General features: G+C 40.5%; 1 protein-coding gene across 4 annotated transcripts in view; it reads left to right on the top strand.

Moving 5' to 3' along the window:
* KCNQ1 (potassium voltage-gated channel subfamily Q member 1) overlaps positions 1 to 23,184 on the top strand; it is a 552,595-nt gene that overhangs the window by 274,547 nt on the left and 254,864 nt on the right. Inside the window, exon 13 of one of the 4 annotated variants that reach the window (XM_039537863.1) lies at positions 3,903 to 4,398. The exons of the other annotated variants lie outside the window; for them this stretch is intronic. Within the exon in view, the coding sequence (XP_039393797.1) occupies positions 3,903 to 3,957 (55 nt within the window). The 3' untranslated portion in view covers positions 3,958 to 4,398. Of the gene's footprint in view, positions 1 to 3,902; positions 4,399 to 23,184 lie in introns of those variants that run through there. 4 annotated transcript variants of the gene reach the window in all.

Below are 23,184 nucleotides of genomic sequence, written 5' to 3'. Positions count from 1 at the left end.
CCAGATTCACTAGCATGTGAGGATCACTGAAAATCTGGTAGAGTGGCTTTTACATCGACCCATCCCTCCTGAAAGCTCACAGGCTGAGGCCAGGAAAAGGGGACTTGGCCTGGGTGTCCCTATGTTCAGCTGTTCCTCTTCAGCTGGCTCAGGGTAGAGCAGCTTTTGGGCTAGCACCCAGCAGCCCCAGTATCTTAGCACCACCTGCCTATTTCTGCACCCACCTGCCTATTGACTTGTCAGGAGTGCCCAGGAACATTGTGGAAAATGTTACATGGTAAGAGGAAAAAGGATCTGAAAACCAAATCCCACAGACTAGAACTGGCCTTGGAGAAATTAAACCCGTTCTACAACCTGACCTCTATGAGCCTTTAATATATGTTAGTTTCAGACTGAGGGGGAGATTGTCAAGAGCATCTAACAGATACAGGGGACAAACCCTGTTGAAACTCACTATCCATAAGGTTGTTTTAGAGAGTTTAAAACAACCTTGAGGAAACCGTTCCCAAAATATTCTCTTTACTTATTGGGTATCATTTCCTGGCATGGCTACTGGAAAAGCTCAGGTCATGGCCAGGACATTGCTGAACCCATGAGCTAGTGTTTTCCAAGAAAAACATTGTAAATTGTATTTTTAAAGGGAAATGTTGTTAGACACTCAGTTAATTAAACTGGATTAGCTATGCAGCAGCTCCTCACTCTCCAACAGATTCATCACGCTTGCACTGCTATTGGGTAGAGATAAACCAGACTGGTTTGACAAAATTCACACTGTCCCAGACACATTGCTTTATCTTCGTACCAAGCGTAGTAGGCTAAGGCATTATATCTGGAAATGACCGCATTGATTTGGCAGTATTGTATATGCTATACTTTAGGGGGTATCTGCTTTCACCAGCAAATACTGAGTACTTTTTTATTATCTCCACAGAACTGTTGAATGCAGAATTGCAGCCACAGTTAACTGTGATAATTATATTTTATGCAGAGTGCTTAGTACTTTCTTTGTGTTGATGGGAGCTGACGATACTCAACATCTTTCACCTTCAGCCACATGAGCCCCAATTCAGCAAACCACTTCAGTGTGTTCCTATGCAGTCCCATGCAACTACTCTCCTAGTTAGAGTTAAGCTCATGCTTAAATGCTTGGGTGAATCAGATCTGAAAGACAAATAGAAACACCCATTTTGTGTATAGTTTTGAACTGGGTAACTAATGAAAACTATCTAATTTATTTGAAAAATATCATTAAACTTGTCTTTCCAATTATTGGAAGACCATCTCCAGTATATTTTCTTCTCATATTAGGGGACTTAAATTTGTATACACCACTTGTTAAGCTGGGCAAACCTGCCTATATTGTGCTGTAAAACAACTCTTCTGGTGTTGGCAGATGACAATGACCATTTCCAAAAATGCAGTAAATAGGGTGGTAAATGTTTGTAGGCATGTTAACAAGGTAGAAGTTTAAAAGTAGGATGACATTTCATTGCCAGAAAGCAAATACTTGATTTTAAAAGATCTATTTAACTGCAATGTTAATGAAATAATTTGCTTTCTGTGTATATTTGAGAAAAATCTATTGTAATTGTCAAATCTTGTGGGTAAAATCTTAACATTATTTTATTTGTATTAGTGTTTGTTCAGGTCACTGATAGATAAAATGCCAACCTCTTGGTTACATTATTAGCAATGTTTTTAGATCAGTACTTCATATTTTGATCATAATTTGCATAGTTGCATACAAATGGATATTCAAGGGTTTGAATATCTAGTGGATTAATGTGAATTTGATTGCAAAAATTAAAACACATTTTTCTAGAACTCAGCATTGTCTGCCTTGTATAATAAAGAATAACAAAACAAAAAAATCCCTCAAAACAAATGCTTGAATCTAGATCTGTTTAACCCTCAATTCCCATCCTCTAGCTAAACAATTCAGTAGAAAAAAAATATTTTTTATCTTTACATTTGTTGCAGTTATCCTTCTATTTAGTGTCAGACAAGCCTGAGGTCTAAAGTTACATGAATTTGGTCAAACTGACCCTGAATTCTTGACTGTAAACACCATAAATCTTCTTTGCAGTAATTAGTTTCACATTGTAAAGGCCACGCTGTGAAGGATGATCCCTCATGCAACAAGTTGAGTTTCTAATTTGTTTTCCATAGCACAGTGAATTCAAAAAGCTTTCACAATGTTTCTGGCGAGCCATTTATCAGCTTTATAATAAAGCACCAAAGGAACATCACAGATCATCTGCAACAGAAACCAAGTTGGTAATAATAGGCAACAATGCACAAGGGCTGAATTGTTTAACTTACATTTTTGCTTTTCTTTGTCATTGTTTGTTTGTTTTATAATTCTCGCAAATTGAAAATTGTAAAACAAAGGAATGTTTAGAATCTCCAAGCTGAGCCTACAGATTCAATTCAACTTCTGACCTCTTCCCCATTGAAATCTGAATTGCTTTGTACTGAGGTTCTGTCATTGCCAAGATATATCAGTACCTTATATATTGACTAGAAATCATACGTATACATCCGTGGTATAGAGAACGGAACCCTTGCAACCTTATTGACTGAAATAGATTAACATTTTTATAGTATGTAGGTGTGAAATGCTATATAAGTGCTTCGTAATATGGGAAAGAATCATCACACTGCCCTCAAACACATGTAACCCCCAAGGAGTTCACCTTGGTTCTTGAATGTATCTGTGCTGGTAACTCAAGGAGAGGCACACTGTCCCTGTAAGGAAAGGAGGCCAACAGCAGATTCAGAGTCTACTAGGCAACTGAGAGCAGAAGTGCTGTTTAGCGCGAGAGGGGGCCCCTGTCAGCTCAGGGGAGTGAAAGCCAATATGCCTGGGTGGCCACCGGCACTCCTGCTCTGGAGGAATCTGGAGCCAGCCGCTGTTAGGTGAGCTTGAGAATCCCAGGCCTGCATGCTGTGTTCCCCCTGAGAACTGGCCTCTGAGTACCTGGAAGCAATAGCCCTAAACTTCTTCCTTTCGCTGTTCCAGATAACTCCCAGTTTATAGAGTTTTGTCGGGAAAACTCCCTATCCTGTCAGGCTGAGTTAGTCCTTCATCTCTCTAGATAAAGTCAGGTACCAAGTGGCAAGTACTGCTCTTGCTGCTGGTTCAGGGTTGCCTGCCTGCTGTAATTATATCTGAGCTCTAGGGTAGGAGATTAGGAGCTAGGATTTTTAATATAGTTGTTGTAATTTGCACTCAGTCCCTGCATCCTTTGATGGTGAGAGGAAAACTTGGGAACAGAAGCAACCTGATTCTTGAGTGAAGAGGTTGCCTGCCAACTAAGATTGTCAGCCTCTCTGCAGTTGCTAAGGGGTCCAGATTCATCTTGGAACCTGTAGATCATTTGTGGAGTTGTGAGTGCACAATCTTTTAGTTAGCTAGTCAGAGAAATTGTTTGGGAGACCACCAGTTCCCAGAACTGTGACCTCAAGCCAGGGGCTAAGGGTTTGGGGATTTTATTATCTACTGTCTATTAAACCTGCGGATGGACTAACCCTGTTATCCCACATGTGAGTTTTTTGGGTTGTACTTAACTAAGTCAGTGAAGTTGCTAATTGCTGGACAGAAGATATTGTCACAGGTCATCAAGGGCCCCTACGAAGTATACCTACTAACGGGACACTAAGTTTTACTCCTCTTCTAACAGGTTATTTGACTTGGGAAATTCATGGGGAGGGCACTGGTGAGGCTGAGAATATTGTTTTATCCTGCTATGCTATATTTACTTCCTGCATAACTGTTACTCGTTAGAATATATTGTGTGTATTTGTGTTATTCCTTGGGAGTCTCCAGCTATGTAGCAAGAAACTGGGGATTATTTTATGATTAAAATTTTCCTTCCAAACTGCCCTGGTGATCCTGCCAGGAAGGAGCGATGGGACGGAGGGACCTCCAAGGAAATTCATATGGAAAGAGAATAAGGAAGTTACACCCTGCTGAACGAGAGCCGGGATCCAGATGAACCCTGTCCATCAAACCTGTAAGGAGATCGGCATTAAAAGTAGTCGGCTGGGTAAGGATGCTACATAGGCATGCGTGCAGGTGCACACACACACACACCTCTGACTGGGTCCTCAGATCCCAACACTGTTGGCTAGTCATGAAGAATCCTGAAACCTCTCGCACATCTTTCTTCCTCCTGCTTAAATGCTAATGCCAGTCTCAGAAGTTAGGAAATCTACATGGTCCATAAGATTTCAGAGCACCTGTGACCCAAGTCTGAAACGTGAGAGTGCATCAACTTTCCAGAATTCAGGGCACTGGAACTGGGAAATCAGGCAGTCTTTCTTCATCTCCAAATCCCACCAGCCATGGCAAGACTGGTTAACTGTACTGTGATAATGTATGTGGAACACCAGCATAAAACTAACAGCTCACTCCATCTGGGCAGGACAATTTGTATTTTCTCCAGCACTCAAAAAGATCCACCTCATGATGTGGACTATGTATGTCTATGGCAAACCAAATCAGCAGGCAGACTTACTCCAGTGGAGAATGTGGCTGCAAGGGAGTTGGGAGCTCAGTATCATAGTTATGCAACAGAAGTTTGCCAAATATGCACCGTCTCTTCATGTCCCTCTCCATTCGCAATCTCCTGATAAACTGTTAGAGTTCAGGATCTAAAAGTCTGAAAGACAGGCACAGGATGTGTGAATTTTCCAATGGTTAGCTCCGGAGGCAGTGCTGCCCTAGAATTGATTGGAAATGTTTCCATGCAATCCCTGGCCTTCCTGTTAGCCAGAGATCTTCTGCACCAAGGCCCAGTTTTCTCTGTTCACATATGTTCCAGAATGTAAATCTTTTCAAATTATTACATTTGTGTTGACCTATGAAACAAAATACCCAATATACCTTCAAACTTTAAACAAACAAAAAAACACTTTAATTTGCAACAGGAATGTTAATAATAGCATGATCAATCAAATAGTATATTATTGTTGATTATTTATATTAAGTTGCATGATGCTGTGCACACAGAGTAACAGAACTTCCCTGTTTTGGGTATCTTACAAAGTTAGGACCCAGTTTTGCAGTGACAATGCTCTGCAATTACTCTGTGGGACTCTGTGTCTACAAAGAGTTACTACTCTTTGCCCCTAAAAGAAATAAGATAAGAGGAACAAAAGCAAGACAAAGTATGGACAATTATTTACATGAGAGAGTATGGAAAGATTTATTTAGGAGGAGTACAAAGTAAAAGCAGTTTCTGGCAGAAATTAATTTGAAGGCAGAGAGAGAGAGAGAGAGAGTAGGGTCTCAGGAGTCATGAACTCGTCCTGCTAAGAGGAGCAGTCAGCATGCTGTCTGAAACTCGCTCCTTTCTTTTTAGCTTCCATGGCATCCAGACCAGCCTGGATTGTTGCCTCCTGCACTGTGCACTATGCTGGTGCAGATGGCACATGAACCATAGTACCCCACTGAAACATAATCCCACCCTTATAAGAGACAGGAGAGTTTTTTCTCTATATGTTCACTATTTTGCAAAGTTAACAAACTCCATAGGTATATCTCAATTTATTTATTTTTATCTCATAAAACTGGAAGGGACCCCAAAGGGTCATTGAGTCCAGCCCCCTGCCTTCACTAGCAGGACCAAGTACTGATTTTGCCCCAGATCCCTAAGTGGCCCCCTCAAGGATTGAGCTCTCAACCCTGGGTTTAGCAGGCCAATGCTCAAACCACTGAGCTATCCCTACTCCCATATTATTTCATCTCTTTTGGACTGTAAAATAGAAGAACTTTGTAAATCTGCATTGTATAATATTATTTAAAAATCGCCTAATCCTTATAGGGCCTGTTTCAGAAGAACTTAGTGGTGGTAGTGACATCACTAGGATAGTGCATCCTGGATCATTGCTTGGGACTAATGATTTTTGGTAATTACTGAACTGTCCAGTATTTGAATAGGTGGGTCACTATATCTCCTCTCCAATCCAGTAATCCATTTTGCCTTCCATTCTCCTGCTTCAAGTGGTTTCTACAGGATTGTTCATAAGTGTCTGCGATTTTTTTTTTAAAGAGAAATTCAGCACACTTCAAACTCCCCCTTCTCACAAATATTAAATCATTACATTAATGTTTTAATTAAATGTATGGGAGCTCAGGGGAAAATCTGGTCAGATATTATTTATTTTTTTGACCTGCCAACTTTGGCATTGTCCATTTTAAACATCACTTTGTTTTTGTGGTAGAGCAAAAGTCAGCTCTGCCAAACAGTTCTAAAAGGACCCTGTAAAATACAGCATCATTCATAACAAGAGGTCATTATGTATGTGGTTTTTTAGAACAATTTGGTTAGGTCAAAAATATCTCCCCTTCTGCTTCAGCACATACTAATCAAGAATTCCAGGCCACACTCCCATTCTGTCACCCTTGGATATTAGCTTGACATTCAACAGCATGTCAAGGATGTTTATAGAAGAGGCCTGCCAATGCCAGCCATGAACTCATGTGTGTGGCTCATCTCTACAGTGAATGGTGACTGTTGTTGTTTCATTATGAGCTTTGTCAGACCCACAGGGAGCATCTCTGAATACAGGCCTTTGTTCTAAATGCTGAGATTGAGAAATACACTATTCTGGCTTAACTAGTGTAAGGGATATTACTAAGGCCCTAATAGTAGCTTCTCATGTGCAGTTAAATAGATGGGACCCAGTTCTCCACTGGCTTGCACCTTGCTTAGGCACTTATATCTTTGTTTGCTACCATTCTGATGTACACATGGGGCTCAGAGTGACCTGGATGAATGGCAGTCAGGGAATGAGGCAACTTGTTCAACATTTTTCATCCTCATCCTTTATGAGGTGGCCCTTCTCTTATTAAATGCAGACTATCTGAAGCCTTACTGAATACACAATTAATTTCCCCCTAGTTTTTGTAAATACAGTGCTCATCATTCTAGTATTAGAGTGCCCCACAGACATTACTGAATTTATCTCCATCAGAAGATGAGAGCATTATTATCCCCTTTGTACAGGCAGGAGAGAGAGGCTACACAGTGAATCAGTAGCAGAGCAAGGATTAGAACTCAAGATGGGCTGACTCACAGCCTTGTGCTCATTCCAACAGACTATACTGGCTTTCTGCGAGAAGTGCTGAGCAGTCACAAATCTTATTCATTTCCGTTGGAGTTGTAAGTTCTTGGCATTTCTGCATATCAGACTCCAGATGTTTCAAGTTGGGTACCCAGAAAATGAAGAACACCTAATGGGTGACACAAGCTGAATTTTTTGTTACTTAATCAGTATCACATAGGGAGACCATGGCATAGGTGGGGGTACAATAGAGTTATCCAGCATGATATTCACCTACCTTAACCCATAAGACCATCCTTTCTCTTCCTGCAGTCCTCTGCCTTATTCTCTACACACCCTACAGCAAATGAAGCAGGGATCCTGCAAACAGCCTCATTCACTGCACAGTCCTGATGCATTCACTGCACAGAATGGTGGTGTTCAGGGAATGAGGAAGAAGTCCTGTAGAAAATAGTAGTATGTGAGTATTAAAGTCAGTATCATAGTGCACACCCAAAGGACTGGAATAAGGTCTTAATTTTGGCATTTCCTAACTTCCGAGTGCTTGATTTGCAACCTATAGTTAAAAAAAAAATTAAAAATAGGGGATTTTTCAGAATGTCATGCTATAGTACAGGGCCATAAGATGTATGTTTAATAATTCCAAGAGAGCATTTTTTTTGCATCTGGGTTTAAAACTGAGTTACAAAATTTGCAAGAACAAGAAGAAATAACTACCATGTGAATACTTGCTTCCATTGTTAGTGATTAAGACCTGAGTTCAGGAAAGCATTGAAACAGGGGCCTATGTCCCTTCCTAAATCGGGTTGCTTTCCTGAATAAGGGCCTAAATGAGTTAATAAATTACACATACATTAAAAGTACAATATTATTATTACCTTTCCTCCTAAGGTCTCTGCTTTAAAATGATTAAATAATCAATTCTTATACCATGCTGAGGTAAGCACTATTGTCCCCATTTTACAGATAGGGAAACTAAAGCAAAAGAGACCAAGTTACTGGATTAATATCTGTTTTAGGTCACATGGCAAGTCAGTGGCAGAGTTCAGGACTAGAGCTCTGGGCTCCTGACTCCCTGCCTTATGCTCTGATATCTTTCTAATCTATTTTATCTGTGTGAGGTTTTTCAGTGACTCTTATTCTTTGAGTGAACTATCAGTGTTTTAGGTTAACAAGAAGCTTTTTGCCAACATTGCCACAGCATTGTAAAGCAGCCTTAGTATAAATGAGAATTAGACCCTTGTTGTTCAAGTAGTTAACTATAAGCTTTATTGAACAATAGAGGCGGTCGGAAAATAGAATTTCTGTTCCATGTGAAATTCCGATATTTTGAAATTTGTTTTCATTTCAAATCGGGCCAAAAATTTGAAGTCTTGGTATTTCCTGCAGAATGTAAATTCTGAAAAAAATCAATTCAGAACCATTGAATCAATTTGCTTCCACAATGTCAAAATGTTGTAATAGAATATTAAATATTAAATATAATAGATATGTAATATAAAATAGTATTTTAATAATAGAAAAGTCAGAACAAAATGAATAAAAAAATAAAATAGAAACAAATCACTTTAGCCTTATAAAAACAGGGCTTTGACATATCAAAATTAAATATTTTGACATTATTGAAACAAAATGATTTGTTTTGCATTTTTCCCATCAAATTTTGCAAAACATTTAGATTTTGACAAAACTGCATTTTCCAACAGAAAACTCTTCAGCCAAAATTTTTTCAACCAGTTCTGTTGACCATATTTGAATCACATGGACACCTGCATAGTCATAAGTAAATTCCCAAAGCCGTGTCCCAGTATTAACTATGCAATCTGTGTGAAATCTACAGGCCATTTAGGATGGGGGGGATTCTCTTCTTTGTTTTTTAAATCTTGGGGTACAATTTGCAAAAATGCCTTTTGAAAATGAGACTTTGGCTCAGTACTTATTTTGTAATGAAAGAGGTGCTGGCGCTCAAGCAATTTTTTTTACTTTTATAACTAACACGGAAAGCCCGGAGGTGCCAGGGCTATGAACTCCCAAGCGTAGAGCACTGCTTTGGCTTCTGAATCATTAGGTGCTTTTTCAAATGTTATCCTTGGTCATGCATTTGCAGGATATGACATCTCTCCTTTTGTACAGAAAAGAAAATTATCTCCTGTTCATAGTATGTAATCATGTAAATGTCTTGTCGCCCATTGGTTCTATCCACTCAGCATGTTTTTGGAGATTTTTCTCAGTTACAAAATTGATTGGTTTGCGATGAGGTGTTCGAGACTCAAATTATAATTTATTTTAGATTTAGTACTTTTGTCCTAAAGCAAACCAGAAAATTTACTCTGTAGAAATACTGTTTCTCTACCCTCCGTTGTTTAAAAAAAAGAGAGAGAGAGAGAATATTTATTTTCCTTCATATCATAAATCATATTAGGTATTAGGCCATAAATAAAACTCCAAATAATCAAATCCACTATTATTATTATTATTAGCAAAATGAAAGCTGGTAGCCAAGTGTATCTAATCCGTTTTCATTCCCATGCAAATAATAATCTGACTACTTCAGTTATTTGTATATGGCAACTGAACTGGCCTCATTACTTCTCTTGCCTGATTGAGAGGTCAGATCCTTAGCTGGTATAAATTGTCATGGCTCCATGAGAGTTCTTAGTCCCTATAAGCCCCACTGTGGCACTGTGTTGAAGAGTGATTTAGCCTTACCAGTTTCAAGGAAACCAGGAGATTTAGGGCTACAGTGTGATACATATACTTACAATGAGTAGTACCTTACTCTGCAAAGGTATTCTGTTGATTTCATTGGAACTATTCATGGCATAAGGTTTTAATCACCATGGAAAAGAGTATTGGAATCTAGCCCTTGGTGATATAAATCCTTGTGTGATTTGCTACATAGCTCACCCTCGAACAAAAAGTCTAAAGAGGTCATTGATGGTTTGTTTTTATTTTAACAATCAAAAGTTGCAAGAGAAGTTAGAGCTCTACTTCCCTCCCCCACCCCCATTGCTATATGATTAGTGCCTTTAAAAGGAGGCGAATCTGACATGTGTAAAGGTAGATTTGAAGTGTTTAATTTACACGTGGATTAAGATCAAACTGATTTTAATTATACTGAAAATAGGTCATGATCTTTTAGCATCACTGACAGTGCTATGTATTCTGGAGTTTAGTAGACTCATTCAAGAAACTTCTGAATTTGAAAGGATACTCTGACTTCTAGTTGTGGTTGATAGTGCAGGGTGATAGGTGGCCTCTGGTGCACTTGTGCAGAGTCCTTGGATAGCAGGTCACGATTAGTACACAAACTTCTCCCTGGCATGCTGTGTGTATATTTTGCTGGTCACACACCAACTTGCAAAAATCTGCTAAAATCCAGTAAACTTGCTCTGTGTGAAAAGTTTGTATCATTTAACTCATTTTAGGGAATTTTATGATGATTTTTTGAATGCCAATTTTTTTTCAAGCTTTTTGATATATTTAGGTTTCTTTAAATTAGATTGACAGTGGTATGTTAAAACCATGCACAAAGCTTCAGTTTATAGTATGATTTAGTTCACCTTATTATGCTTTGAATGTAATCTTTTTTTGGAAGCATAGCTGGAAAAATTGAATCTACTATAGTACATCAGCTGTTTACAATCAAAGAAACATGTTTAAAGAGCTACAGGGCCTTTATAAACTATGCGTGCAAATTACCTTTGGAATTGGTTTATTTCATACAGTTGTGGCTGCCATTGCATTGTTATGAATTAATTACAACCATGATATAGCCTTTTGATACATTTAACTTTACTTACATCAGCTAATCAAAGGCAGATGTATGCTGTGCTGCCACAGACCATGGAATAATTAATTTTAATGCCCTGTTTATTTCCCTAGTGAGTTTTTTCTAAAAATAGACTACAACTTCAGCAATAATAATTTTTAAAAGATACATTTGTTGTCTAAGCACATTTCTGCTCCTTCTGCAAAAACAAGAACTAATGAAACATTTGAAATTGTCAAGAAAAAAATTGGCAAGGAAGTGAACTTATGATCCCTGTGCTTCATTCCCCAGGCAGTGTGCTGTTCATTTGTTAATATGCACAGCACATAATTTGTATGGAAGATGCCAATTCCTGTCATGTTTGTCTATTTTTCTTTCATTTGCATGTAAACATGCAGAATTTGAGTTATATAAATTTAACTGCATTGATCCCTGGACAAACTTGCTGAATTTGCACACTTAAATATCAAGTGACACTAATTAGGTAGGCTTATGTTAAAATTTTAAATGTGTATATGTATGTGCACACACAGAGTTATAAGTAAACTAATGTAAAAATTATAGGTCTGTATCAGCTTTTTATTTATTTTATATATATATATATATATAGTCTCTAAGATGAACATTTCTGCCATTATTACTTAGCATATATATAATGCATGGCAGCAGGTATAGTTAGTAAGCAGTGCTAATTATTTTATGCACTGAGGTACTACCAGAATCACCCAGCTGTGCCTTGTATATGTATTGTGTGGGTATATATTGTATTTAACATAGAGAGAAAGCTAGTTTATGAATATTTCTTTTAGTAAGTTAATGCTTTATTTAAAAGCTGTAATAAAATGCTGCTTTGGGCTATTTTTGTCTAATACCATTATAATAATAACCAACTCCATGTGGCTCTTTGGGTTCTCTACTGCAATCCATGTGATTGGCTGGAGCATTGTCCACTCTGCCTATTCTGAGGCAAAGTGAACAGAATGCTGATCAGAGAGCTGCACTCATCACTGCTTGGCATACTCACAATAGTGGATGGGTGAAAAAACTGAGGAAACAGACCAGTCATCAAGACCGCTTCTAGCAGCTAGAAAAAGTGACCAAAAGTCAATGATATATGCAGAGATATACAAAATAGTTGTGATGCTATGTCCTGACATTGGATTGTGGGTTCCCTCCCACCAGATGTTGCAATGCCAAAATCCAGATATGTCACTGGAAGCACTGAACTAAAGATCAGACTGTAATCCAAATTGAGAACCTGCTTAGAATGCATGGAGATGAAAGATGTTAATTTAGGCTCAGGCTCCATTATCTGACAGGCCGAACTGGCATTTTACTTCACTGAGCCCACTATTTCATGTTCAGGAAACCTTGGGAAGGGGATAGGCTCCATGAGGAATCCAAGGGAAGCAGTCTGTTTTATTGCTGATTCTCACAATTTTATTGCATGCAGGTCTTGCAATATTTGGTGTTTTTTCTTAAAGCTCCAGCTGCAGCAATCATGTAATTATGTCAGGCTCTCAGCTTTCATTTTTAAAAAAAGTAAGTTTCTAGTCCTCCCAGTTGCAGAGAGAAGCTGGAAAATGGGAACCCTAAAGGCTCAAAGGGCAAATAAGACTCAAAATTTATTTTAAAAAATAATCTTATGGTTCTTAAGCTAATCTTAACAAGGAGTCCGGTGGCATTTTAAAGACTAACAGATTTATTTGGGCATAAACTTTCGTGGGTAAAAAACCTCACTTCTGAAGGAGGTGCGTCTGAAGAAGTGAGGTTTTTTTACCCATGAAAGCTTATGCCCAAATAAATCTGTTAGTCTTTAAGGTGCCACCGGACTCGTCATTGTTTTTGTGGATACAGACTAACATGGCTAGTCCCTGATACTTAAGCTAATCTTGACCTTTTGGGGTCTGACTCATGATATTTGAATGTCTGGGGTTGCCAATACTGCTGTCATCTGACTCCTGATGTTCTGAGGGGAATAGGCTTACTGGTCGTCATCAAAAACATCAAACAGGAGGACAGGAGATCACCAGGACTCCCTAAAAATGATGAAAACTAGCCAAGGTCTTTTGGACTGAAAAATAGAAGATCATGGGGCCTGCTTATAGTCTCCATACGGTCAAATAAATATCCAGTTTTTTAGATTATTTTTTGAACTAGTCCTGAACTTTTAAAAACTTTTGGGTTTTCCCTGCACTGGGCCTGATTGTCATTTACATTAAAACCCTTTCACACCATTCTGATAGTGTAAAAAGAGACTTTAAAATAAGTCCAAATGCAATTGGCAGTGTAAAGCAGCCTTCATTGTAAAGTGATGGTGTACATGAGAATCAGGCCCACTGTTCCTAAGGGACAAGTTCAACGTCATGTTGAGTGGGGTGGGGTGTGCTCTTGCACTTTTTGCAAAGTTGTGTTTTGTAAAAACATCACATGTGATGGATTATCACAACTTCTGTGTATATGGGACAGAGAATGTAAGATATGATGGGGTTCATCCTATGGTAGGAAACAAGATCTTTAAGAACTACCTGAAAATTGTATCAGTTTTGAGATCCGGGTCATTACAATATCCAAATAAAAACTGAAAATGCACAAAAATGCATGAACAACACTCCAGCTGCTAGATTTGTGGTTTATTTGCCTGGAAAAATGTTCATTTGTGGGTAGCTATGTTTTGGACAAGTCAAGTATGTTTTAATTTCCTCCAGGTCTACTGGCTCACTACATTATTGTACAAAACAAATTGTTCTGCAAATCACTGATGGATGGATTCTGGTGAATTTTTTTCAAATCTGAGGGCTCAACATTAAGACCATAAATGAGTGACTGTGCTTATGCTTATGCGAATGTTTGTTTTAACAGTAGGCACAACCTATTTAGAGAAAAAGGGTTTTAAAACAATAGTCTAGAGTAGACCCATGTCTATCTTACCTAAAGGCCCTTGGCAGGCTTAACTTCTTCAGATGCCCCAGCAGGTGTCTGAGCCTCATCCTGGTTCCTCTGAACAACTTCCCCACCCTCATTCCACCAAAAGGGGTTTTCCTTTAAAACTGCAATATGCATTTCATTCTCCAGTGTGCCTGGGCCTGTTCCTCTCCCTGCGTTGTCTCGTAAAAACCCTCAAGTATTTGCAGAGAAATGGCTTATCTTGAGCCATTGCAGCTTGGTTTTGCCCCTATTAAACTAAATACAAACACTCAAATAGAAAACATCCCTATAACCAGGTCAACACATTCTATTCATACATTTTTACAGAGCAGCTCCAATTATGTCACATCAACACTCCTGAAAATCAGATTGCATAGTCACATGAGTAAACTAAAATTAAATGGTTACGTTCAGGCACCCAAGTTTGAGCATTTTGGCCTAAGGGTAAAATTTTAAAATAGGGTCCTAAATGCGTCGGGCACTTAAGTCCCATTTGACTTTCAGTGAATCTTAGGCTCCTAAGTCCTTTTTGAAAACAGGACTTAGGTGCCAAAGTCACTTAAGGTAACATTTTCAAAAGCACTTAAGTCTCTTTAGTTTTTGTCTGCAGCTTTGTAAAATTGGTGTCATCATACTTAAAGAATATAAAGGAAGATAAATTTTGCTGTCAGTTAAGAAAGACTGAGTTACTGTATTGCATTGGTCATAGGTGTGTACTCTGTCTGAGTCAGCATATGTAGTGTATTGTATGTTATGCTCCATGCAGGAGATTCAGATGATGTAAATAAACAACTGGATTGAGGCTTCAGAAAAAAGAAGGAAAACAGATGCATGGAAACAAAATATCTCTCTCAGCAGCCACAGACTCCTCCCAGAAACTGCCCTGTCACCACCCAGGTTTAAGGAACCGCTCTACTCATGAGAGCAATAGCAACACAGTCAAACAATGGTTCAATTTCATGCCTCATTTCAGACATCATTAAACATACTCTGTTTCACCTCATCCTCATCAAGATCCCAAAATAAGAGACAGGATCCTTGATTAATGTGAGCTTCAGAAAAAGGAAAGAAGGAAACTTCATAAATCATTTTTCCTGATTTCTTCTCATCTCCTCTTCTCCTCATTGTCTCCTTTTCTCCTGAGATTATCCCTTCCTCTTGATTACCCCTCTTGTTGTTGGAGAGGGCATAGCATAACTCTTATAGCCGTGGCAAACATCAACTCAATCGTGCAAAGCAGAGACAGATTAAGGCTTATTGTGGCCCTGGGCACAAAAAAAAATTGCAGCTCCCCCCACCCCCCGCCAGGGACTCAAAGGTGCCAGGACTGGGAGGGAGGGCAGGAGGGCCATGCCTGCCCACTTTTTTCTATAGGTGTAGTAGCCTTGGCCAGGTGCAGAGCAGCGATGGCAGGGACTACACTTCCTGGCGGGGTGATCAGCTCCCCTGCTGCAAAGCACAGCCCCTGCTAGTGGCACCAGCCTCTTTCTGGTGGGCTGCTGAGGTGGGCCTTAGACCCCCTCACCATGGGGGCCCTCCCCCTGCTCCTCCTCTTCCCTGCAAGGCCCCACACCCTGGCCAGGCTGGAAGCCAGAGCTGGGCCATGGTAAGGGTCACCCAGGGAGCCCAGGCCACTGTGGGTAGCCCTGGATCCTCCACCTGCCTCTCCCTTCTACACTGGTTCTGGCTCTCCTGCGGGGGCCCCCAGGCATGGGCCCCATGGGCTCATGTGTTAATCCACCACTGGATTAAGTCACCCATGGTTATTTTCCCTTGGGATTAGTGCTCTGAGCAAAATCTCTACAGTGCCAGCTAAGCTCTTTGGTTTTATTCCTACTTACTTTGGCTGTTTGGGGGAAGAAAAAAAATCTAGAATAAAATATTAAATGTGGTTGACTTCGTTCTCACAGCTGGAAGAAGGAAACATTAATACTCTGCTTTTCATTATGCGCGGCTTCTGCTACTCTTCAATATGGGCATGTGGAGTGTGGTGGGGGGAGGGATGAAGTCTGTGGGTGAAACCCTGGCTCTGTTTAAATCAATGGTAAAACTACTGACTTTGATGGAGCCTAGATTTCACCCTGTGGGCATTAGGGATGGGATAAAATCAGGACCCCATTTTTCCACTGCCCAAAACTTATAAACTGGATGACTGTTCACATAAAATAGGACCCAGATCCAAACCACCCCTAGTTTTAGGGATATAGGAATTGCCACTCTGTGTCAGATTACTGGTCCATAAATTCCAGTATTCTGTCTCCAACAGCAGCTAGCATTACTTGCTTCACGGGGGAAGTGTAAAATCCCTGTAATGAACAATTCTGTAATAACATGACTCCAGGAACATAGAGGAATACTGCAAAGCCAAAACTTGACCAGCACAAGATTTTGTTAATAAAAAGCCTTCCTAGGTTTGCCCATCATTAGGGGATGTCAATTTCAGGTATCCACTGGATGCAAGATCTCTCCCCCTAAGCCAGCTTTGTTAGTGCCATTGTCGTGATCAGGTTCTAAGCAAAACTGTAGAAGCGGTGAGTCAGAACGTGCACCTTTGTGGAAAGGAAGTGAAGGCTGGCATTGCTGTCCTGAAGTGCCCTTTGCTGGTCAAGCATGGCACGGCTGGCACTCCAGGCCTCAGTTTCCCTCCCCAAGGTTGGTCTCCTCAGTTTTCCAGATAGTGGTCTGTGCTGAAGATGTGGCTTCGCCCTCCAGCCAAATAACAAGCATAAGCCTCTGGGCTAGCAGAAGTCCAAAACAAACAAAAAGGTTGTTCTGCCCTTTGGGGCTTCTCCTCAGCACACCCTCTGGGCCCTGTTCCCAGCCCCTTTCTGGGCTACCTTTTAGAGTCTCTTCCTCCCTCCTGGCCTAGCGTGCTGGCCTGCTCCGGGCTGGTTCCCTGGAGTAAGTACTCTTTCCCCTGCAGACCCTGGTTCATGGGCCTTCCACAGGAGCCAGCCAGCCTGTGATTCCAACTCTAAACTGATCTCGCTCTTAATCCTTTTATAAGCTCTAGGTGTCCATTAATCTATCACCTGACCCTCCTTCGACCTACCCTCTCAGACTGGAAAGGAGTTAGTTAATTATGGCAAAGGTCTGGCTGGTCCCATTTCACCTTAACGGGGCTAGTCACCCTCTGACAGCAACTCGTCACAAATTTGTCAGCATTCAGATGAAAAGAAGGAGAGCAATCCACCACCATTTACCTTTTAGTAGCATATGCACTGCCAGTGGATCTGGGCAGAAAACTTGTCTTACTTCAGAGAATAACAAAAGCTTGGTACCAGATACCATCTACAGCATTGACCATAATCATAAAACCAGGCATTGCTCAAAAGAATTGTATCCTTAGAGTTGTCAGAAACTGCCTTATTCTCCTTGCTTATCACCTCTACAAAATCGGATTGTTGGCTTCTCTTCCCTTCCAGTTCAGTTTTGTTTCTATTTCTCATCTCCTTTCCCCCGCCCCTCCGCTCTCTCCCTAGCCTTTTATTAACTTTGTTCTCTTTCCCTTTAGCCTTGATTCTTTTCCCTACAATCCTGTTCTACCACTTTTTAGACTTGCTCCATCCCTTTCTCTCTCCAGTGGCCAGGTTCCACATGATAGATTGCTGTCTGCTTCAGGCCTTGTTTATATGAAAGCATTTGATAGTGCTGCAAACAGCTGTGCTGGCAGGTCACTTTGAAAGACCATTCATGTGTGCAGCAACTGCAGCCTCAGGGGTCAATGGCTGTAACCCACTTACCTAGATGAAATTCTTGCCTCTGTTATTTAAAGGTGGTGGAACTAATTTGTTGTTGACTGTACCTGCTATTTTCCAATGAACATAGAGCTTTTAAATGTCAACTGAATTTTTAAGCATCTGGAAAAATCTTAATTTTCAGGCGGTTACGTGGCAGCATAATCTTGAAGTGAATTTTAGATTTATTTATACAAAGCGAGAAGAAAAGAGCTAGGCAAGGCCTTTTCTAAAGCGCATTGTATCTAATATCAAAAACATAAGCTAACTTTGATGATTTACATAAATGCTACAATATGTCATATAAATGAAAGTTAGCATTTCATATTTTAGGCTCAACCTCTTGGCTGTATCATGTGGAGATTTAAAGTAAGTCTTGCAAAAATTCCTCTGCTCAGCAGGCTCACTCTTAAACTAACAGCTAATACAATGCAAAGATCAAATTGGTTGGTTCAGGTTTTTTTGGAACCTTGCACGCTGAGATAAGATCTACGTAGGACCAAGCTGAATATTTTTCACGTTACATCTGTGGTTTACCAAAAGTGACACTATCACATAATTAGTGATGTAACCTTTGAAACATTTTGTATACATGTGGATCTAATCTTCATGCCTAATAGAGCTGTTATGTATTTGTATAGACTTCTTTTCCTTAATGTCTTTTTGGTGCATGGTTTATTGGAGTGAGGTTTATTATAATAATTTTGGGCAAAAGTGCAAAATTGACTGAACATTTATAAAATTATTTCTTGAATCCTGTTTGATCTTGCAGTGATAGAAAAGTTAGGAAATAGGCATAATCTCTACATGCTCATTAAATAGCCTACATAACCCATGTGGTCGACGTTCTCTCTTCCTATAAATGGCAAACTATGTTCCTTTTTTATCAGTTATATCCATAATAATTAAATAGCTGGGTTAGAAAGGCCCTAAATACCAAAATATAAAGTGAATTGGTAATTTCTATCAATTTTCTTTGTCATGTTACTCTTGTGCCGTATGTTTTCTGTAGCATATTCAAAAGTGCCTGGCTTTTTTTCTAGGCAGTATTAGAATATTCATTTGCAGCTACTGTTCCCCACTCTGTGGCCACAGAGGGCCTTGATACATCAGAACTGGAATGATTCCACTGCATATGGGGACAGAAAGATGCCAGGAACCTGCACCTCTGGAATGAATGCTGTTGCTCCAACCACCACCCCCGAACACCAGCATGCAGTGGGAGATTAGAGTTTGGTAAGGGCAGTACTTCTGTGACTGCTTGAATCCACAAGCCATTCCCTCCTAGGGAGTAGGTGTACAGGCGCTTCTGGAGCTACTGTAAGCCTGCAGCTACAATAGTGGTTGAGAGCCTAAGGCTATGTCTACAGTACGGACCTTACAGTGACACAGCTATGCCGCTGCAGCTGCACCACTGTAAGGTCTCCTGTGTAGCCGCTCTATGCTGGTGGGACAGAGCTCTCCCACTGCCATAATTAAACCACCCACCAGCAAGCGTCTCCTGTCAACGTAGCACTGTCCACACCAGTGTTTTGTTGGTGAAACTTATGTCGGTAAGGTGTGTGATTTTTTTTTCCCCCACATCCCTGACCAACAAAAATGCTAGTGTAGATAAACCTGAGTCAGTGGATTCCTTTTTCTCAGCTACTGCAGAACTCTCAGTGAGGTATGTGCCTCCACAGCTGCCCCGGAACCTGCCTGGGGCATAATAAAGCAAGAACTTCACCGCCAAACCCTGCAACCGGGGGTCAGGCGGCTGCAGCAGCACCGGGGGAAGCAGAGCCTCCCCTGGCCTCTTATACCAGCCGCCCATGAGCACAGGCGTTGGCTATGAGCATATGCTAAAACATATGGGAGAAGCTTGTATTTCAAGACAGTTGTAAATAGGGTGACCAGATAGCAAGTGTGAAAAATCAGGACACTTTGTTGGGGGGGGGGGGCAGTGGTAGGAGATATAGTTGAGTATATAAGAGAGAGTCCCTAATATTGGGACGGTCCTGTCTGGTCACCCTATCTGTAAACCACACTGTACACATTTTCAGCCATCCTAGGAATGTTCTTGGAGTCTGTAAACGTGTGGCCTTTTCCTGGGAGCACCCTTGTGGCCTCGCGGCAGCCCTGCAAGTGGCCCCTGGCCTGAGTTTCCCTCTTGATTCCTCAAATAAACTCAGGACAGCTTTAGGAGTATATCAATAGCCTTTTTTTGTGGGATTCATTTAGTACCAAAAGTCCCATTACCCTAAACCAGAATCCCCCAAGAACAAGTCTAACAGTTCAACACCAAGTATGGCTCTGGTGTCCCCAGCTCCCAGGCACAGCTTCAGCGTCTCTCATCATGCCTCATTCCAGCCCCTCTAGCTGGGGTGTTTCTCCGCCCTGTTTCCTTCCCAGGTAGGATTCCAGCTCTTGCTTGGAGACAACAGCAGGCTCACCCCTCCATCATTTCTCAGCCTTTGGCCCTGTCTGGCCCTCCAGCTTCAGCTCTCCAGCTTAGAGAGCCAGTAGACATCTTCAGCCCTCGCTGGCCTGGGGAAGTGAAGTTTGTAGGTGACCCCCCCAACTGCCTTCTGCATTCCCCAGCCTGATCTGGCTCCAGTGGTTAACCAAGGAACTCTCACCACTCCCTCCTTCAGGGCATCTCCTCCCTGAAGCTCTCAACCCTGCTCTGCTCTTCCTCTGACCTCTCTGGACTCTCCTTCTCTAAACTCTGGGTTCTGAGCTAAGCTCTCTCTGAGCTTACCCCTAAGTTCTCTCTGAGTTCTGGCCTCCCATCTCAGGATTCTGGACTCATTTATATCTCCTAGAGGCAGCCTCATCTTCCTCATTACACCAAACTAGTGTGCACCTGGACTGGAACAGGAGAGCTGAGCTCAATTTCATCTAATGGGCCAGCTACCCTGTTAGAGTCATTTAACTAAATAAATTAGAAGGGCATATCTACCCCAAAAAAATGTAAAATAAAGACAAATGCATGGAGAGAGGCATTCCATAACTGACTGCTTGTTTGAAATCAGAGCTGTCAAACAAATTACAGTGATAATTACCTTAGAGAGCCATCCTCCAAGTTTTGTCAGGCATAGTGACTTCAATGGGACCACTCATGGTAGTGAGTCCTGTGCCCAGTAGTAAATGTTTGCATAATCAGGCCCTTACTGTCTAAGCTCTTTGGGCCAGAAAATATCACTTAACGCGTTTATACAGTGTTATACAAATTTAATAGCACCCTGTGATCTTTGATAAGGAGAACAGATTCACTATTACTTTATTGTACCACAAGTTACACAATCAAACATGCAGTACAATTGTGTGCAAGCATTAGAAGGGTGTAAATATTGAGGGACCAGTCCTGTAATTCTTTTTTATGATAAACAGCACTTATTCATACGAGCGGTCTAAAAACACCCGTTCCTACAAAGATATCCTGAAAAACTATAACTGCAGGTCTACATACACTGGGGTGAAACTTACAAAATTCAGGAATATTTTGTAACATTGAGGTCTCTTAGACTAGAGAGTAGTTCCCCTCAAAGCAAGCAACTCCTATAACTTGAGTAATTTAGAACTGAACAGGATAACATGCTGACAAATACTCTATATAGGGCAATTCAGCACTGGCAAGGAGATGAACATAATGGCTTAATAGATATTTTCCATCTCTGATTTCTGATTCAGTTATTTCCCATATTATACATTTATGCATGGCCTGTCTAATATTAATTGCTTTTATGTGCATGATTTTAACATTGATCTAAACTCAGGCACTGATTTGATCTCAGACCTAAAAAGCCAGATTCTGATACCCCAAAGCAGTAGATCCTTATACCTCTAGCAAGCTCACTGAAATTAATTAAAAGGAGCAAACTACTTCTTAGTGTGATGAAAGTCTCATAATCTGGCTGTATGGAATTTCTATGTGTACAAGATACTTGCTGGTAAGGAAATAGACTTCTGTTTGCCTTTTGTCTTAAAGAGATGGCCCAATAACAAACAAATGAAGATCCATCTCTAAATTATTTCAAAATGTTTAAAATTATCATGGCTGTGCATGCAGTATACAGGAGGTACTTGTACAGGACAGTGCTTAGTGTCTGTGCATATTTGGGGACTAGAAAAAAGCAGGAGCCATGCCAGCAAGACTGAAATGAGTTTCTGCTATCCTGTGTTTGATCTAGGGTGATACAGCACCCACACATTCTTTTTATGATTTAATACTGGGTGAGAAACTCTAACCCCATTGGAGTCAATAGCAGAATTCCCACAGTCTTCAATAGGGCCAGGATTTCACCCAGTAAGTATATAAGGCTAAGCTTGAATAAAGAATGTAAACTGGGGACCCTGAGCCCATCCTAAACATGAGTTTCTGGGTTAACAAATTGAGAAAGAGACTGACTTGATAACAAGGCAGCGTTTATCTGAGATAGAGATTTTATTACAATATGACATACTGCAGGTAATATTTCCATGTTTCTTAAAGCAAGTATTGTACCAGCTCATTGGTGTTTAGTGTAGTATCCAACTCCATCTGCTTATTTCCAATTATCTTTGGCTTTGGGTTCCTCTCTCTCAACCTGAATAATTTACCAATAAATCTCTCTTAAACCGACTATGTTGGACCTTTCGGGGAAGAAAGCCTCAAGTCTGACCGCAGGAGTGTAGTAAGGGTTTGCGCATCAAGTTACAGATCTTGGACTCTTCAGATTTCACTTTCACACAAAACTGTCGAAGATGGAGGGTGACTAGGCTTGTCACATCCCCTGGCATGCTGAGAACACTGAACACACAAGCAGCAGATATTTTTAAAGTACTGCAATCATGGTTCATTTGGATGAGCAGGCATTTCTAATTTGGCACCAGTCTAATGAAAAGACGCATTCCATTCCAGATTCCAGCAGCTGCAGACTTCAAAGATCATTTTTTGAATTTGGCCACAGAACTTACTTACAGTGATACTTCAAGTAACTGCCTCTAAGTCCAGTTTTTGTTGTACTTAAAGAAAAAAAATGACCAGAAAATAGTTGTGCTTTAAATAAACTCACCCATATTTGAGCTTCTGTTTGGTTTGCTGAAGTACATTAAAATAAGAAGCTTGCTCTTAAAAATGAAAGAACGGAAGTGGGATTGTGACAGAGAAATGAAGGGTGCCTCAGTCTGTCAGAGAACGGTATAACATGATCCAATGGCTGGAAGTTGAAGCTAACCAAGTTCAGACTGGAAATAAGGCATACATTTTTAACAGTGAGGGTAATTAACCATTGGAACAGTTCACCACAGATCATGGTGGATTCTCCATCATTGGCAATTTTTAAATCAAGATTGGATGTTTTTCTAAAAGAGATGCTCTAGGAATTATTTGGGGGAAGTTCTATGGCCTCTGTTATACAAGAAGTCAGACTAGATTATTGCAGTGGTCCTGTCTGACCTTGGAATCTATGAATTCCTGACAGAAGTCCTATTTAATAGATAAACAATAAGCAGTTTTTCAGAGGACTGGGAAGGGTATGTGCATTTTGCTTCTCTATTTCATTGGATGGTGAGGTGGGAAAGAAAGCAGACAGACCCAGATGAGGACCATTATTTGCATGGCATACTGGGAGGCAATCTGAGTGAATAGTTAAAAAAATAAATTAAAAAAAAAAGCGTGACTGGAAGTCATTAAAACAAACAGCAGTTAAGAAT

Source organism: Mauremys reevesii, linkage group 4 (genome assembly GCF_016161935.1).
Source record: "Mauremys reevesii isolate NIE-2019 linkage group 4, ASM1616193v1, whole genome shotgun sequence".
NCBI lineage: Eukaryota > Metazoa > Chordata > Testudines > Geoemydidae > Mauremys > Mauremys reevesii.
This window is presented reverse-complemented; position numbering and strand designations above follow the sequence as displayed.